A 15,860-nucleotide genomic window follows, 5' to 3' on the forward strand; every position below is an offset into this window, starting at 1 on the left:
TCTGATCCAGCCTAAGTGTGAGAGTAGCCCAGCGGGATTTCCACCTCTTCATTTCTTAATGAGTTTTTTGATAATGAGAGGTGACTTTGCCAGTCACTCTGGGCTCTATTATGGCTAATTTGACTCCTCTTCACTCTCCTTGTTAATTATTAACACTAGCCTTTTTATCCTCATGAGACCACATTCCAATTTTTCCTTTTTTTCGATTTTTATGAGCCCATCTTCATGAAGGTGAAAGTCTTGGGGAACAGGTTTTCACTTAGCGTAGAGCCCAGACATTTATTATTCCTTTAGGCAGAGACGCTGTGACATTGATTACATAAGCACGGGTGTTCTCCGTGCTGGCTTTAATGTGCTAGCAATGTGAAAAGGCTGTTAATTAAGGAAGAAGCACCATGGCATTTTTCACTTGGGAATCATTTCCCCATAGAATGGTCATTTGCCACTTGCTAGCATATCCACAGATTAAAAGGTGACTGGCTGCAAGGGCCTGCCTTTCAGGAGTGCTGAACGTAATGATCTGTGCCATTTGCAGATGGCTCTCATTTCTCAGGAGCGGTCACTGGCTGCATCTATTCTCCACGGGACAATTGTGGAAAATACTATGCAAGAATAGAATCTATTTGTAGTTGCTTTTGCAGTTTTTTTAGCCATCCTTTGACTAACATGTTAATTTGCTTCATTATGAGAACACCTTCCCTTCAACTTTTAGTACAAGTCTGTTTTCAACGTGTTTCCTCAGACACCTCTTAAGGTAACGGCCCATCCCATCTAATTATCTCTAGGTGGGGGAGCAGATGGGGAGCACAGAGGCAGTATGGAGGGCGAGCAGGGATGAGATTCTTTTGGCCAGGAATGGAGCCTAAGTTTGTTTACCTCAGCAGCCTTGCTCTGGGAATCAGTGGGTGAGGCCATGAGGGTGGGAGGTTGGGGACAGTTTCTAAAAGTGTGATGCAGCTGGCACTCTTCCCTGGAGGAAAACCCGTTGCATCTCCAAGTGTTCTCAGAGCTCCAGTGTGCTCTAATCATTGCTAACCACAAGTGAAGACACACCTCAGACACAATATCTTCCTCCTCCTTAAAAGAGAAGCTGAATTTAAGGGCTCCCTCTCTCCACTCACCCCCCGGAAATCTTGACTCAGATGTTCTTAACATGAACACTAAGATAATCTATACCTTTATCTAACCCATTCTGTACTTGATGACCAATACTGTCCTTCTCTCCTTCTTACTCAGTGCTGTATAAACATTTTCTGAGGTAAAATCAAAAGCTCAAGGAATCATTGAATGTATATTGTTGTCCCATCAATGTCCCCAATGTTACTGTGGAATGAAACTGAGCTGGTTATAAAGTGATCTTGCTCCATCCCTAATTCCCTGTGGGCAAAGCCCCTGCTCAGGTTCACTGCCTTTACCAGCTTTAGTTTCCTCAGGTGGAAAACCAAGAGTCTTTCCTTAGGATTCCCTACACCATTCAAAAGATAAACAGCTCATTAAATAAAACAAAATCAAAGCATAGAAATTTTAATATAAAATGATGATAAATAACTTATGGGGACATCTAAAGCATTAAAAAGCTGTTCGCTTATAAAGTATAAGCAATAATTGGCATCTCATTTTGAGTGGTCTTAGTCATTTTAAATTTTGGAAAAGCAAATGTGAGCTTAATCATATTAGTACTGTATCATGATATTTAAAAATCCTCTGTAATTAGCAGTGAGCCCTCTGCAATCACCTTTATAAGGAATCACCATTATTCAGCAAATTATCTCCCATCCCAAGACTAAACATGCAGAGCTCTGTGTTGCTAGTGTTCCTGGCTAGTTTAGTTCTAATTAATTGGGATTTGGACAATAACTCTAATTGGGTCAATACAGTAAGCACTGCAACAGCATGTCCGTTATGTAAATTTCCCTTTCAAGGGAAACGAAAGGAAAAACAATGTTTTCCCATTGATTTCAAAATGGAATAGTTTGAGGTCAGTTTAAGTTGGCACTAAATATTTAAACAGATTTTGCCAAATCACTATCAAAGAAATGCAATAAAACAAACACATGATTATTTACACTGGCTTCATTATAATAAAAAGTGACAGTAATAGCTGGAAAAAGGTATTTTTTATCAACTACTCAACTACTGAGAAGTTATTTAATGGCCTTGCTTTTGAAACAAAATTTGTGAGTTTGGGAAGAAAGTTACTCATTCTCCTTGAATTCCCCAGGCTGTACCAATCTCCCAGTACCAAAAGGAAATTATGGCACTGGGGAACTTTTATTTACCTCACTACATGAAGAAGCTGTTTTTCTCAGAAATAATTGATGTTTTCTATCTGTTAATCACTGCAAAGTCCAAGCCAAGACAGAAGTACCCTCAGTTTTGACAGGGCCCCAAAGAGGTCTCTAATGACTGCTTCTTTATTGATTCAGGACTGCACAATAAAATAAGCACAAAATAGTATTATATGTACTCAACAGCAGTTAATGTTAAGGAAACCTCATAAAATAGGAATGGAATATGAAGGGATCATGGGATAAATATTTATGATTCTACCTGAAAAATTAAAATCTGTGGTTCTCTTGGGTCTTGGGAGATGGCTCATTAGTTAAAAGCACGTATTGTTCTTGCAGAGGACTCATATTTGGTTCTCAGGACCCACAACTGGCTGTATGTCCAGTTCTAGATTGAATCCCTCTTCCTTCTTCCGCTGATCTCGCCCCACTTACACACACATGTGCTGTGCATACACCCCACCATGCATACATATAAAGTAAAATAAAGATTAAAAGAATGTGGTTCTCACTCTGCTCTTCCACAAATTTACACTTGAAAATGCATGAATATGGGGCTGGAGAGATGGCTAAGTGGTTAAGTGCAGTGGCTGTACCACAGAGGGCCTCTGAAAGCCTCTGCCCTTCAGACTATCAAAGCAGATGCTGAGCCAGATGGGCAACTGTTGGGCAGGAGAACGGAATTTTAGGTAAGAACTAGGAAATAGTAAGAGCTGGAGAGGACAGGGTCTCCACAAGGAGAGCAACAGAACAAGAAAATTTGAACATAGGGAACTTCCCAGAGACTCATACTCCAACCAAGGACTATTCATGGAGATAACCTAGAACCCCTGCACAGATGTAGCCCAGGGCAGTTCAGAGTCCAATTGGGTTACATAGTAATGTGATGAGGGACTGCCTCTGACATAATCTGATTGGCCTGCTCTTTGATCACCTCCCTCTGGGGGGGGGGGGGAGCAGCCTTACCAGGCCACAGTAGAGGACAATACAGCCACTTTTGATGTGAACTGACAGACTAAGATCAGAAAGGAGAGGAGAACCTCCCCTATTAGTGGACTTGGGGAGTGGCATGCAAGCAGAGGGAGGAGGGAGGGTGGGATTGGGAGGGGAGGAGGGAGGGACTTATGGGGGGATGCAGAATGAATAAAGTGTAATTGATGAAAATTTTAAGAAAAAAGGGAAAAAATAATTTAAGAACCTTAAATGACTTTCAAAATTGGAGGAAAACATGGAGTTAGTCAATTGGCATGGAGCACGTCTCGCCCCTGGGGGCAATGGTCTCCTGAACCTACTCAGACCTCGGACACCACCACTGCTAGTTCTAGAACTGACGCAGGATGTTCCAACGAGGGGTTAAGGCTTCTCATAATATTTCCTATAAGCCCACACCTGTTTGTCTATATCCCCCATTTTTATTCATTATTAGCCAGATAGAGCCAAGTAATTGTGGTAATGATACTTGCTTTTTTGCCCAATGCTGGAATGCTAGTAAATATAGGTATGCCCTGGTTACTCGCATGCCTCACTGGGTGCCTGTGCCCATTGATGCCCCTCACGCTATGACTCTCTTCAGACAGAAAAGGGATCTTGGAACTACAGCCACCATTGTTACTCCCATCTCATTGACAGCTGTTGGAGCTACCACCAGGGCATTAGCCATGAGTCATACTGGGCAGACTGCTCAGACCCTGAATAATCATTTAGCCAATGTAGCTCATGCCTTAGTTGTACATAAAGGAATTAATGCTCAACTAAAAGGAAGCTTGATGGTGTTCAATCAGAGGATTGACCTCTTGCAGGAGCAAATTGATACCCTATGGCAAATCGCTCAACCTGGCTGTCAATGAAAGTATGCTGGACTTTGTGTCACTAGCATACAACATGAGAATTTTTCCTGTGCTGCAAATCTGTCTAAAAATTGTCGAGCTATATTTTAGGTAATTGGACTGGAGAATTCGATACTACGATGGAGCAGCTGAGAGTGGCCATTGTCACAGTAAATTCTACCAGAGTGGACGCAGGACTAGCCACAGGATTATCAACATGGATTGCTGCAGCCATGAATCATCTGAAGGAATGGGCGGGCATGGGAGTGTTAGCAGGCCTTCTGGTGTTGGTCTCCTTGGTTTGCCTGTGGTATATATGCAAGATTAGAGTCTCACAACAGTGTGATGCAGCCATGATCATTCAGGCCTTTACAGCCATTGAAGCAGGACATTCTCCCCAAGCATGGTTGGATACCATAAAAAGCTAAAATGATACGCTCAGGATGCGAGGCTAAGCACTGCACTCAGGGTCAGCCGCTTTGGACCCAGAGAAGAGCATGTCTGATTGCATGCGGGTTGATGCCCCAGGTCCCGCCTCTGAGAAAAAGGTATCGGACGGGTCTGATGCTCTTTGGGTGGATGACACCTAAATGAACATCTGTACAAAGTCCCAATTTATTTCTAATATCAGAGATCAGACCTCTACTCTTGCCTGATGCGTCTAAAACAAAAAGGGGGAACTGTAGAGAGCTGCAGAATGCTATGCCTTAAAGATGGAGCTGGTTTCCGCCTTCCACCTTCCCGATGGTGAGTGCTCTCTGTCACGAACAATTCCACATTTGGCTAAGGCCGAGGATCTGGCTTGCTTCCATGTATGTGGACCTATCTGCATTGCCCCCGTGGCACGCCTGGGTTGGCTACCCAGAGGCTATTTAAGCTGTGGACTGGCTTTCCCCGGGGTCCGAGGATTGTTCAATGTTCCTGAATAAACTGCATTGAAAAAATAAAAAATAAAAAAAAAAAAAAGAGCAGTGGCTGTTCTTCCAGAGGACCGGAGTTCAATCCCTAGCACCCACATGACAGCTCACAACTCTCTGTAAGAGTTCCAGGAGATCCGACACCCTTACAGTCATACAAGCAGGTGAAATACCAATGCACATAAAATAAAAATAAATTATTAAAAAAAATACATAAATATTTCTCAAAAATAAATATAAAACTACTAGGACATTGATGTATTTGTGATTATTCAAAAAATGTCAAGAAATCTACAAAGTATTTTATTTCCTATACGAAAAAAAAACCAGTCTTTTATGATATATTATCTTTACTGTTGGGATAGGAACATCAACAAACCATTCTTCTGGAATAAACTCCGGCACAGACAGTACAGGTAGTGCTTCATGTGTATACACATGTTTACTATTGTGCACATATGTGCTGAGGCCAGGGTCAATCTCCAGTGTCATTCCTCAGGAGCTGTCCACATTGCTTCCTGCGACAGTGCGACTTCCTGGGGCATATCACCATGTTTGGTTTCTTATGTTGGTATTGGGATTGAACTCAGTTCCTTATGTCCACCAGATCCTGATCAGTCTTGTGTTTTTGTTCATATGGAGGGAGCCATTTTAAAAAGACATCTATACTTATTTTTCCATGAATTAATTCATGTGCTTTCTGATATATATATATATATATACATAGATAGATAGATAGATAGATAGATAGATAGATAGATAGATAGATATATCTTTGGATATATAAACCCTGCATTTTGTCAGCAGAATGGGCATAAGGACAGACAACTAAGACACAAGTGGGGCCTCCAGAGCCTCCTGTCTGGTAGGAGGGAGCAAAATTGGCCTTTCTAAACTGGCTGTGTCTGACATGAAGAATGAGTGAGTCAATGTGGCCAATTAAATATATCAGACTCTTGTAAGCAGAGACATTGTGGCTTAATCTAAAGTAGGAATTGTCCCTTTAATTCTTTGGCTCCATAATATACACCTTTTGGATAGTAAATGAACCTGGATAGAATGGACACAATGACAGAGATTACAGATGGCCTCAGGACTGAAATTACAGATGGAAAGCCTGCCGTACCCTTGGTATCTACTTAGTATCCATGACATGAGTTGTCACTCCATTTATCCTCACTGCCAGTGATTCTGTAAGTGTAAGTACCATTCTCCCCTAAATAAAGACCTTAGAGCTTAGAGAGGTTAAACTACTGTCAAAGGTCAAGTGGCTGATATGTGACTGTGTATGTGGAACCAAAGCCCCTGCGGTCTGGTACTGTCCCATGATGCTTTTCTTGCTGGGAGAAGGGTTCTCAGTCTAGCTGAAGCCTGAAATCTGGGATGGAATGGGGGTATTCAGCACCACACATCACACATTTGTATCTATGTGAATTTCCTTCACAGTCTGAGGAAACTCAAAAGGATAATAAACAAAGAGAGACAGAGATCAAGTTCTAACAATGAATACAACCAAAGAGTAATGTAAGAGATTAAGACTGCAAATGTAAAGACATAGATTTTAAAAGAATGTAATAGTTAAAAAGAGAATAACATTTAAAAAGAGAATAACAAAGCTGACTCAGAGTTGAAGCCACAGAAAGTGTTAGCTGCATAGAAAGTATGGGCAGAGTGGGAACAAACAGCCTTTGGCAATAGGATTATGGACTTTGCGTGACTCAGGTGACATGATGACCAGAGTTCTGAGGGCCACACTTCAAAGCCACATGGATAAATGGGGTGAGGCCTGCTCAGATACGTGAAAGGCCCATTGTGTGAGGAAGATTTACATGATCTGGGATAATCAAAAACTCAGGAAAGAAGAGGATTTTTGCTGGATTAAACAGAGTCATGACCAGACTCCAGGAGGCAGAGTCCAGCATGGGGTATAACAGTATGAACCAGGGAATTGACGACCTCACCCCCACCCAGAGCATAAGGGCAGCTACTGGCAACTAAATTGAGTGTAGGGAAAATGAAAAGGCCTAGTGCAGAAAGGGCTCAGGAATCTATCTGCTTCTGCTTCGATAAAAACCAGGTTTGCACTGGTGCTAGGCGATCTGCTGTGATAACGGTGAAAGGTATTATTATACCGGCAAACAGTCTCAAGAGAAGACCTTACTTCCTCTCTGATGCCTAAGTATGAATGAACAAGTCATACACGTAGCAGTATTTTACTATCCTCTAAGGATATGAATCCACCCTCAGGATCACATCACCATCACAGAGCAGGCTGAAAGGGAGCCTTGACACGGAACATTGCTCAAAGATGGACCTTGTCTCAGGTATTCTGGAAATGCCAGATTTTATAGGTTTTCTGATCTTTCAGGTACAATGAGAAAGTTGTCTATTCTACAGAGAAGTTGTTCTGCAGTTCAGTGAAGGATAGGAGGTGTCATCTCCCTTAGACTCTGGCATCACAGACTACGGGAGCTTAACAAGCATCCTTGTTATCCATGCTGACCCTTGTTGAGATGAAGCTTGGTCTATGTACACACACACACACACACACACACACACACACACACACACGTATGTATATACATACATAGATATATGCACAGATGCTGTGTACCCTTCCTTGCCATTTTGCATAGGAAGGGAATGCAAGTACTCACTGTCATTTCTGAGGAAATTGTTAAGCAGCTGGAAAAGGGGAAAGCTATCCCAGGAGTCTTGAGGTTGGGCCTCCAGTGCAGTGTCCATATCTACTGTGAATAAAGCCCAAAACTTCTCTGCATGCTCAGCCAGTAAGTCCGGCCACCAGGCAAATGCCTGCAAGAAGATAGAGAAGTAAAGGAGAAACTGATGAACGGTTAGAAACACATACAAGTGCTATGCCCCTGAAAACATACAACATGCCTCAGTTCCACAAACCAGGGTGATAAACGTAATATTTTTTAAGATAAGAAATTCTATAGGTATCACATATGCATGAACAAATTAGTCATTGATGAATAAAACATAAAATAGGCATTTATTTCCTTAGAAACCATAGTCATAAGCCATACGAAAACCTATAAAACAAAAGGATGGAAAAAATTCTTCACATATAAAAACTACATACAACTAATGTGAATGTTTCCAGTATCTTCTTTCTTATGAACAGAAGTATTAACATATTGGGCATCATACTGTATGATAATTCCTTTGACTTTTGTCTTTAATATTAGCATGGTGTTCTAATACACTGCCTTTTTTGTTGTTGATTATTTATTATTATCATTTATTACAATTTATTCAATTTGTATCCCAGCTGTGGCCCCCTCCCTTGTTTCCTCCCAATCCCACCCTCCCTTCCGCTTCTCCCCCTATGCCCCTCCCCTAGTTCACTGATAGGGGAAGTCCTCCTCCCTTCTATTTGACCCTAGTCTGTCAGGTCTCCTCAGGACTGGTTCCTTTGTCTTCCTCTGTGGCCCAGTAAAGCTCTTCACTCTCAGGGGGAGGTGATCAGAAAGCCTGCCACTGAATATACTGCCTTTTTAAACCATTACCCCTTTAATTTTGAGAGTCTCAAGGACAGTGTGATAAGATCTTTACAAATAAATCAACAACTAAAATATTGGTTATTTTGTTACAGTTTGGAGATGAAGTGTCTCTCCAAAAGGTGTATGTCGGGGGCTTATTACCAAGCTGGTGGTGCTATTTTGGGAGCTTTCGGAAGCTTTAGGAGTTAGGAACTGGCTTGAATCTCTCTGCTTCCTGATTTGAAATGCTCTGCCCTCCATGCCTTTCTCATCATACCAGACAGAACCACCTGTTAACCATGAGCCCAAACAGCTCCTGCCTTTCTTCCATTGTTTCTGTCAGATATTCTGGTCACAGTGATGAAAAGTGAGAAATAAGAGGTGGGCTTAAATGGTGCTTCAGAGCTTTCACACATTGCAAACTGCTCTCTAGAAATGGTCTTTACTCCTTTCCGCTCACCAATCAGCAATGGGTCATCATTTTACTGTTTCAAGACATAAGTAGGCTCATACTCTTTCCCAACTTAAAGTCCCATTTCATCTTCCCAACACACAGCAAAAATCCAAAAGCCTTAACTAGCTTGCAAAACCCCATGACCTCCCTGTTCCAGGTCTGAACCTTACTTTCCTAAGGAGGACTTCTCATCTACCAGTGTGAATTAGGCCACTGGAGCCTGAGACTTTACTTCATGTGACACAATGTTGCTAGGTGATTACATGTCTGCCTCTCAGACTGTGAACAACAGTGCAAGCATATGCCTGGTCTGTTTTTTACTTTGTACTCAGCTAGGCCTCTTAATGACTGGTAATGAAACAATCACTTAAAAAAATTTCTCCTCTTCTTTCGGGGAAGAAAACAATATGTTACTCTTAGACAGTTCTTGAAAATAGTGGAGGGAGCGTCTGTTCTCATAGTGGAAGGAGCGTCTGTTCTCAGTTTTGTTTTACCTTGACTACTTATAATTATAAATAAAGTTCTCATACACTTATGGAGTACTTTAAAATCATATTTTCTGTTTTGTCTTTTAGGTCTTGCTCTTATTTTTCTATCAAATGCCAGGTAGCATCAGAATCTTTTCCTTGTGTGTGTGGTATGCACACGTGTGTGCATGCATAGACCAGAGTCTTCTTCCATAGCTCTCCACCATGTGTATTAAGGCAGTCTCCCACTTGAAGCCGGAGCTTTCCCACATGGCTCGCAAAATATCACTTCCTGTTCACAGCCAGTACCTTCACAGAAAGCTAAAATTAAGAACCTAGCAGCTGTGTTAGCTTTGCGTTGTTTCAGGACTATCAGATAAATTCCTAGAGCTCACGCTAAAGCTAACTTGGAAGACAGAGCCAGGCTGGGAATGAAAAGTAAAGGAACATTAACCTCTTGAAAAAGATTTACGATTTTGCTACCAACTGTAAAACGCCATCATGTTTTTGCAGAAGTATTATTTATGTCCCAAATTGTAATTTTGATGAAGTTAGTCTTGGGAATGGAAGTCAAGATGTGGTGAATATCCTAGTGATGATTTGAGAAAGTATTAAGCAACCAGTTTCTCTTATTTTTTTAACTATATGTATTTTAATCTCTTACTTTTTACAAAACTCTGACTGTACCATTTCTTCAATATTTATTAATTACAGTTTATTCACTTCTTATCCCAGCTGTAGACCCGTCCTTCCTCCCTTCCCAATCCCATCCTCCTCCCTCTTCTCTACCCATGCCCCTCCCCCAGTCCACTGATAGGGGAGGTCTCATCAGGAGTGGTTCACTGTCCTCCTCTGTGGCCTGATAAGGCTGATCCCCCCCTCAGGGAAATGTGATCAAAGAGCCAGCTACTGAGCTCATGTCAGACAGTCCCTGTTCCGATTACTAGGGAACCCACTTGGAGACTGAGCTGTCATGGGTTACATCTGAGCAGGGGTTCTAGGTTATCTCCATGAATGGTCCTTGGTTGGAATAGCAGTCTCAGAAAACACTCCTGTGTCCAGATTTTTTGGTTCTGTTGCTCTTCTTGTGGAACTCCTGTCCCTTCCAGGTCTTTCTATCTCCCCCTTCTTTTATAAGGTTCGCTGTACCCTGCCCCAAGCTTGGCTATGAGTCCCTGCATCTGCTTTGTTGCAACCAGTCTTTTAATTAACTTTATGTGTATGTTTGTGTCTCAGTGAATGTATGTCATGAGTGTGGTACACGTGGGTGCTTATGAAAACCGGAAGATGGCCGACATCCCATCTTCCGGTTTTCGTGTACCATATTTACTGGCCCGAACAAGGGAACTCAACGACAGAGGCAGTTCGGAGCCATGACCCGTGGTAACCAGCGAGAGCTTGCCAGCCAGAAGAACGTGAAGAAACATTGAGCGACTTGGTAAGGGGAAAGCGCCAAGATGATGGGCTTTTTGCCACTGTCCACAAGTGCAAGTGGAGGGCTCCATCATCTCTACCCCCAGGGACTCAGAGATCATGCAGCAGAAGCAGAAAGAGCAAAAGAGAAGCAGGAGGAACCCACGTAGCTTTGGGCTTCGTGTCCAACCCTCTTGCCCTACACCTGTGTGCCTGTGGTGCTCACAGGTTCCAGCACCGATCGCATTCCCTTTGCCTTGAGTCTGCAGCGGGTTCCTTTTATCCTTCCTTCCCCTCAGGTAGCCTCTCTGCCCTTCGGCCACTCTCGTGGGGGAGGGGTTACTCCTTCCCAGTATTTTTTATTCCCGTGGGGCACACCCCAAAGTATTAAAAAAATAAAAAGAAGGAAAAAGAAAACCAGAAGTTGGCCTCAGATTCCCTACATCTGGACTTAAGAGTATGAGTTACCTAACATGGGTGCTCGGTATTAAACTTTGGTTCTCTGGAGGAAGAGAAAATACTTTAAACCACTGAGCCATCTCTCCAGTCTGCCCCCAACCACCATCTGAAGATCTAAGCCAAAGTTAGAGTTTCTTTGGAACACAGGATCAGTTCCTCCCCTTACCCCATTCCCTACCTCCTCCTTTTTTCCTGCCATCACATTGGAGGCATCTGTTCCAATTTGGATTGGAGGGAAAGAAGAGGGAGAAGAGGGACTGTACTGTTTCCTGCCAGGAGCTCTATGTCAGGAGGTAGCACATGTTTTAATGGCATCAGAGTCTCACGGGAGTGGAGGAAACCCCTCACTGAAAAGACCCAATTGGCAGGGCACCTACTGGATATCATGGGCGCAGCTAGTTCTAGATCTATCTTGACTCCAATGCTGAGTTATGACTTGGTGTCAATGATTTGACAGAGGCAGAAGGGAAGTTTATCAATATGCTGAAGAAGAAACTATACTTTGAAGGCTTTGTCAGTTTACTCAAAGAAGTTATTGTTATCTTTATTTGAGACAGGGTTTCTCTGTGTATCTCTGGCTGTCCTGGAACTCACTCTGTAGACTATGTTGGCTTGGAACTCAGAGATCCGCCTCCCAAGTGCTGGGATTCAAGGTGTGCAAGCACTATCTGCCTGGCCTCAGAAGAGTTGAAAACGGAGGGAGATAAACATGAACCTTGGATGTGTGGGTAAGGCATTGAGCTTCTGAACTTAGAGGCAGGACTTGAATAATCAGAGGTATGTCCCTTCTTGCCTGGATGTCTGCTTCCTTGTCTGTAAATTCGCAATAACAGTATCTTCTCTAGCCTCTGGGTTATTGTAAAAATAAATGAACATAGAAATTTCTTTCTGTACAAATGTAAGGAAATGTGGTTATGAGTAATTACAAAAAGTACATTAAAAGCCACATACAAATAACGAGGTAATGTGCTTTAAAAACTAATGTTCAAGCTATGCATGGTGGTGATGCCTGTCACCTATCGCTGGGAGTCTAAACAGGGGAATCCGAGTGTAAGGCCAGTGTGGGATACACACTATCTTTAAAAAAAAGAGAGAGAGAGAAGTGGTCATGTGAGATGGCTCAGCAGATTAAGGTACTTGTCACCAAGTCTGATGACCCAAGTTCTTGTAACAGACATGGTGAAAGGAAAGAAACAACTTCTGGCAGTTGTCCTCTGATCTCCACTTGTGCACACTAGTATGAACACACATAGAATAAATACTAAATAAATGAATAAATAAACAGGTTAAATAGGTTATCAAAAGACATGCATCAATGGAACAGAATAAACTTGCTCTCACAGTCAACTGATTTTCAACAAAGTCACTAAGAACATCTATTGGAGAAAAAAACTTAAAAAAATAAATGGTACTGAAAAATTTAGATATCCAAATGAAGTGAGATTCCTGTACTCTCATCAGCTATAAAAAACAACTCAAAACAGATTAAACACATAGATATAAAACCAACCACTGTGAAACTATGACAATAAACTATGTAAACACTAGAAGAAAACAGGGAAGGCAGACTCAGATGTTGGAATGGGGAAGGTTTAGGGTAAGACATGAAAATCACAGGAAGCAAAAACAAAATAGACAAATGGGATTGTATCACGTGAAAGATCATATGCACAGCAAAGCAACAGCTAAGAGAGTGAAGGATAACCCAAGGCTGTGAGAAAATAAAATGTCTGAATGCTGTGTATCTCTAAAGGGGTTAATATCAGAATATATAAGAAAAACAATCCAAATATTCTTATGAAACTACAACAAACTAACAAGACAAACCATAAAGCCTAAACAAGAACTAGAAATAATAGCCAAAGCAATATTGAACAAGAGCCCACCAAAGCACAAAGTATTACACTACTTGAAAAAATACTGTCGGAGCTATAGTAATTACAATGGTATAGGTGGCTGGACGTGAAGGCTACTGATGGACTCCTTACCTAGCTAGTATGCATGAAGCCCTGGATTCTGTTACCACCATCACAAAACTGGTATGGTGGCACACGCCTGCCATTCCCAAAGTAGGGAGATGGGGACAGGAGGATCAGAAGTTCTGTGTCACCCTAAGCTACATAAAACGTTAGAAACCCCATTTCAAAAAAGTGAAACACAGACACACAAATTCAAACACTAGTTGTGTGGTGACCCACACAAGCAATCAACAAGCTGAAGGCCATGAAAGAGGAGACTGGGTAAAATGGTCATGAGTTGAAGGCCAGTCTGGACTTTATAGAAAGACCCTCTCTCCAAAAAAATAAACTGTCCAACAAACAACAACAACTAGCCCAAACCAAAACCAATGACAGAGGGTAGGTTGAAAGCTGAGTTAAGTGTGTGTTTGCTGCCCAAGCAGGCAGATCTAAGTTTGGATTTCTGACATCTGTGCAAAGAGCCAAGGCCAAGGCCCTGTTCCTTATAAGAAGTGGAGGCATGTAGCTCACACTTTGCTAGCCATCCAGCTTAGCCTGAATATGTTAGCTCCAGATTCGGTGAGTGACCTTGTTTCAAAGAGTAAAACGGGGAGACTGAGGAAGACGGTCTGCACACACATCTCCACTGCGTCTGCACCAGCATGCACATACACAGCTCATTAGCCAGGGGCTTTCCCAGAAAGCACTTGGACTTTTCTTAATTCTATCAAAGGGAATGGCTTTTGGATCAAGAACTGCTAGATTCGTTATTTGAAATCTCTGCTCCAACATAGTCTGCTCCCTGAAATGTGGAGAAAGTCTTAAAGATTTTGCTGGAAAAGAGCTAAAATCATCTTTCTGGGGAGGAAAAACCTGAGGGGTCAAAGGGCCTTCAGAGGAGGAAGGACTGCCTTACAACCAAGTTCCTGACAAGAAGGTGAGTGGCCGGACACCCGCTTAACGGGGAAATTGTGGAAGACAGAAATTGCCACTTAGTCCTGTTGAGTGGAGTGGCACTGCACAGGAGGCAGAGTAAAAAGAAGGCTGGCAACCTGAGCCGCCTGGAGGTCGTCTCGTGGCAAATGCATTAACCTCCCAGAGGAGCTGAAGTGTGGAAGGAGCGAGGTGCAGCGTGGAGCAAAGAAAGTGGCCCGAGCATCCAGCCAAGTGCATCTCGCTATAGAGTGCTGTCCACCAAGGCACCTTGGAAATGACTTTGAAATCCAACCAGCTTATTCTCTAGAACTGCTCAGAGGGAAGAGCTAATATAGAGGAGAAAAACAATTTAAAAAATTAATGAAAGACAGAACAAAAAGCCAAAGTTTCCAAATTTCTTACATTGTGTCTTTCTTGGGCGGTAAGGCATCAGTTATGCATGCAATTATTAATTAAACACAGTCACCTAACAGGGTAGCAAAGGCTAGCCCCCTCGGAGGAAAGTCTTGCTTTACAAGGAAAGGCCCACCTTGACTTTAAAGCAACAACCATCAGAGTGAGCCCTGCTTCACAGCTACATTAAAGGGGTATCTTATGCAAAGAAAGAAAAAGAGGAAACAGTTTTACTCACCTCTCTTCCCTGTGGGATTCCAAGAATTTGGAGCATAAGCAGAACAGAAAAATGCCACCGTGTTACACAGTATTTGCAAAGAAACCAAAGAGGATAGTTCCCATTTCAGTGTAGCTCAGATTAAGGTGATGTTTCTGTGCCCTGAGCATTTCAGTGAAGTCAATTGTAGGTTATGGATTAAAAAGCAAGTAGCATCTGTATTTTAATTGTGCTTGACTTTAACAAGCGTGTTTAGCGACCACATTGACTATATTAAAAACAACAAATTCTAATTACTATGAAATATATGGGAATATTAGCTGAACCTGTTTAGCTGGAACACATACTGAAATGGGATATTTGGTCAGAGTAAAACCAATTTAGAAAGGCCTTATGCTCTGATGATAATCTCTTTCAGACCAAGACAAAGACGACAAAACATACCTATATTTTATCATATGATCATTTTCTTTGTAGCATAGCGGTTATGTTAGCCTAGAAAACATCCTCCTGGGAATTCATTTCAAATTATTGAAGCAGCTGTTTCTTCAGTTTAAAATAAAATATCCATAACAAGTTCACACATGACAGATGCAAGCTAAAAACTAGATTCCACAGTGTGAGCTAAAAGCAGATGTTTTGAATGATCATATTTATAACCAGATACAATAAATCTTAGTTGCCTGTAGTAATACTCTTTTCTAAGAATTTGCTTAAATATAGGCCCTGTAGTTTCTCATATTTTCTGAGAACTGGATTCCATTAAACATAAATATTCTTTAAATTCATATATATCTGATCTGTTTTCTTTCGGCTTATTACATCTGCTTCCTCAAAAATAAAAGCACTGTTAGGGCACCAAAATTTATTGTGTTTATTTAATTCTACATATTTCTTCCATTTAACTCAAAACCAGAAAATTGTTTTTGTAGATAAAGTCACAACTATAGAAAAGAGAATTTTAATTCTTAGAATAAGCAAGATGGCGAGAGACCATTCCAGGTCTGCAGGGAATGTTAATATATA

At 41.7% G+C, this 15,860-nt stretch overlaps 1 protein-coding gene across 9 annotated transcripts in view; it reads right to left on the bottom strand.

Moving 5' to 3' along the window:
• The window catches only part of Cadps2 (calcium dependent secretion activator 2), a 520,278-nt gene that overhangs the window by 74,925 nt on the left and 429,493 nt on the right, over positions 1–15,860 (bottom strand). For all 9 annotated transcript variants that reach the window (XM_060374001.1, XM_060374000.1, XM_060374003.1 and 6 more), the window contains one exon: positions 7,689–7,845. In XM_060374001.1, coding sequence (XP_060229984.1) covers positions 7,689–7,845 — 157 coding nt within the window. The remainder of the gene's footprint in view (positions 1–7,688; positions 7,846–15,860) is intronic.

The sequence above is a fragment of the Meriones unguiculatus genome, chromosome 21, assembly GCF_030254825.1.
Source record: "Meriones unguiculatus strain TT.TT164.6M chromosome 21, Bangor_MerUng_6.1, whole genome shotgun sequence".
Lineage (NCBI taxonomy): Eukaryota > Metazoa > Chordata > Mammalia > Rodentia > Muridae > Meriones > Meriones unguiculatus.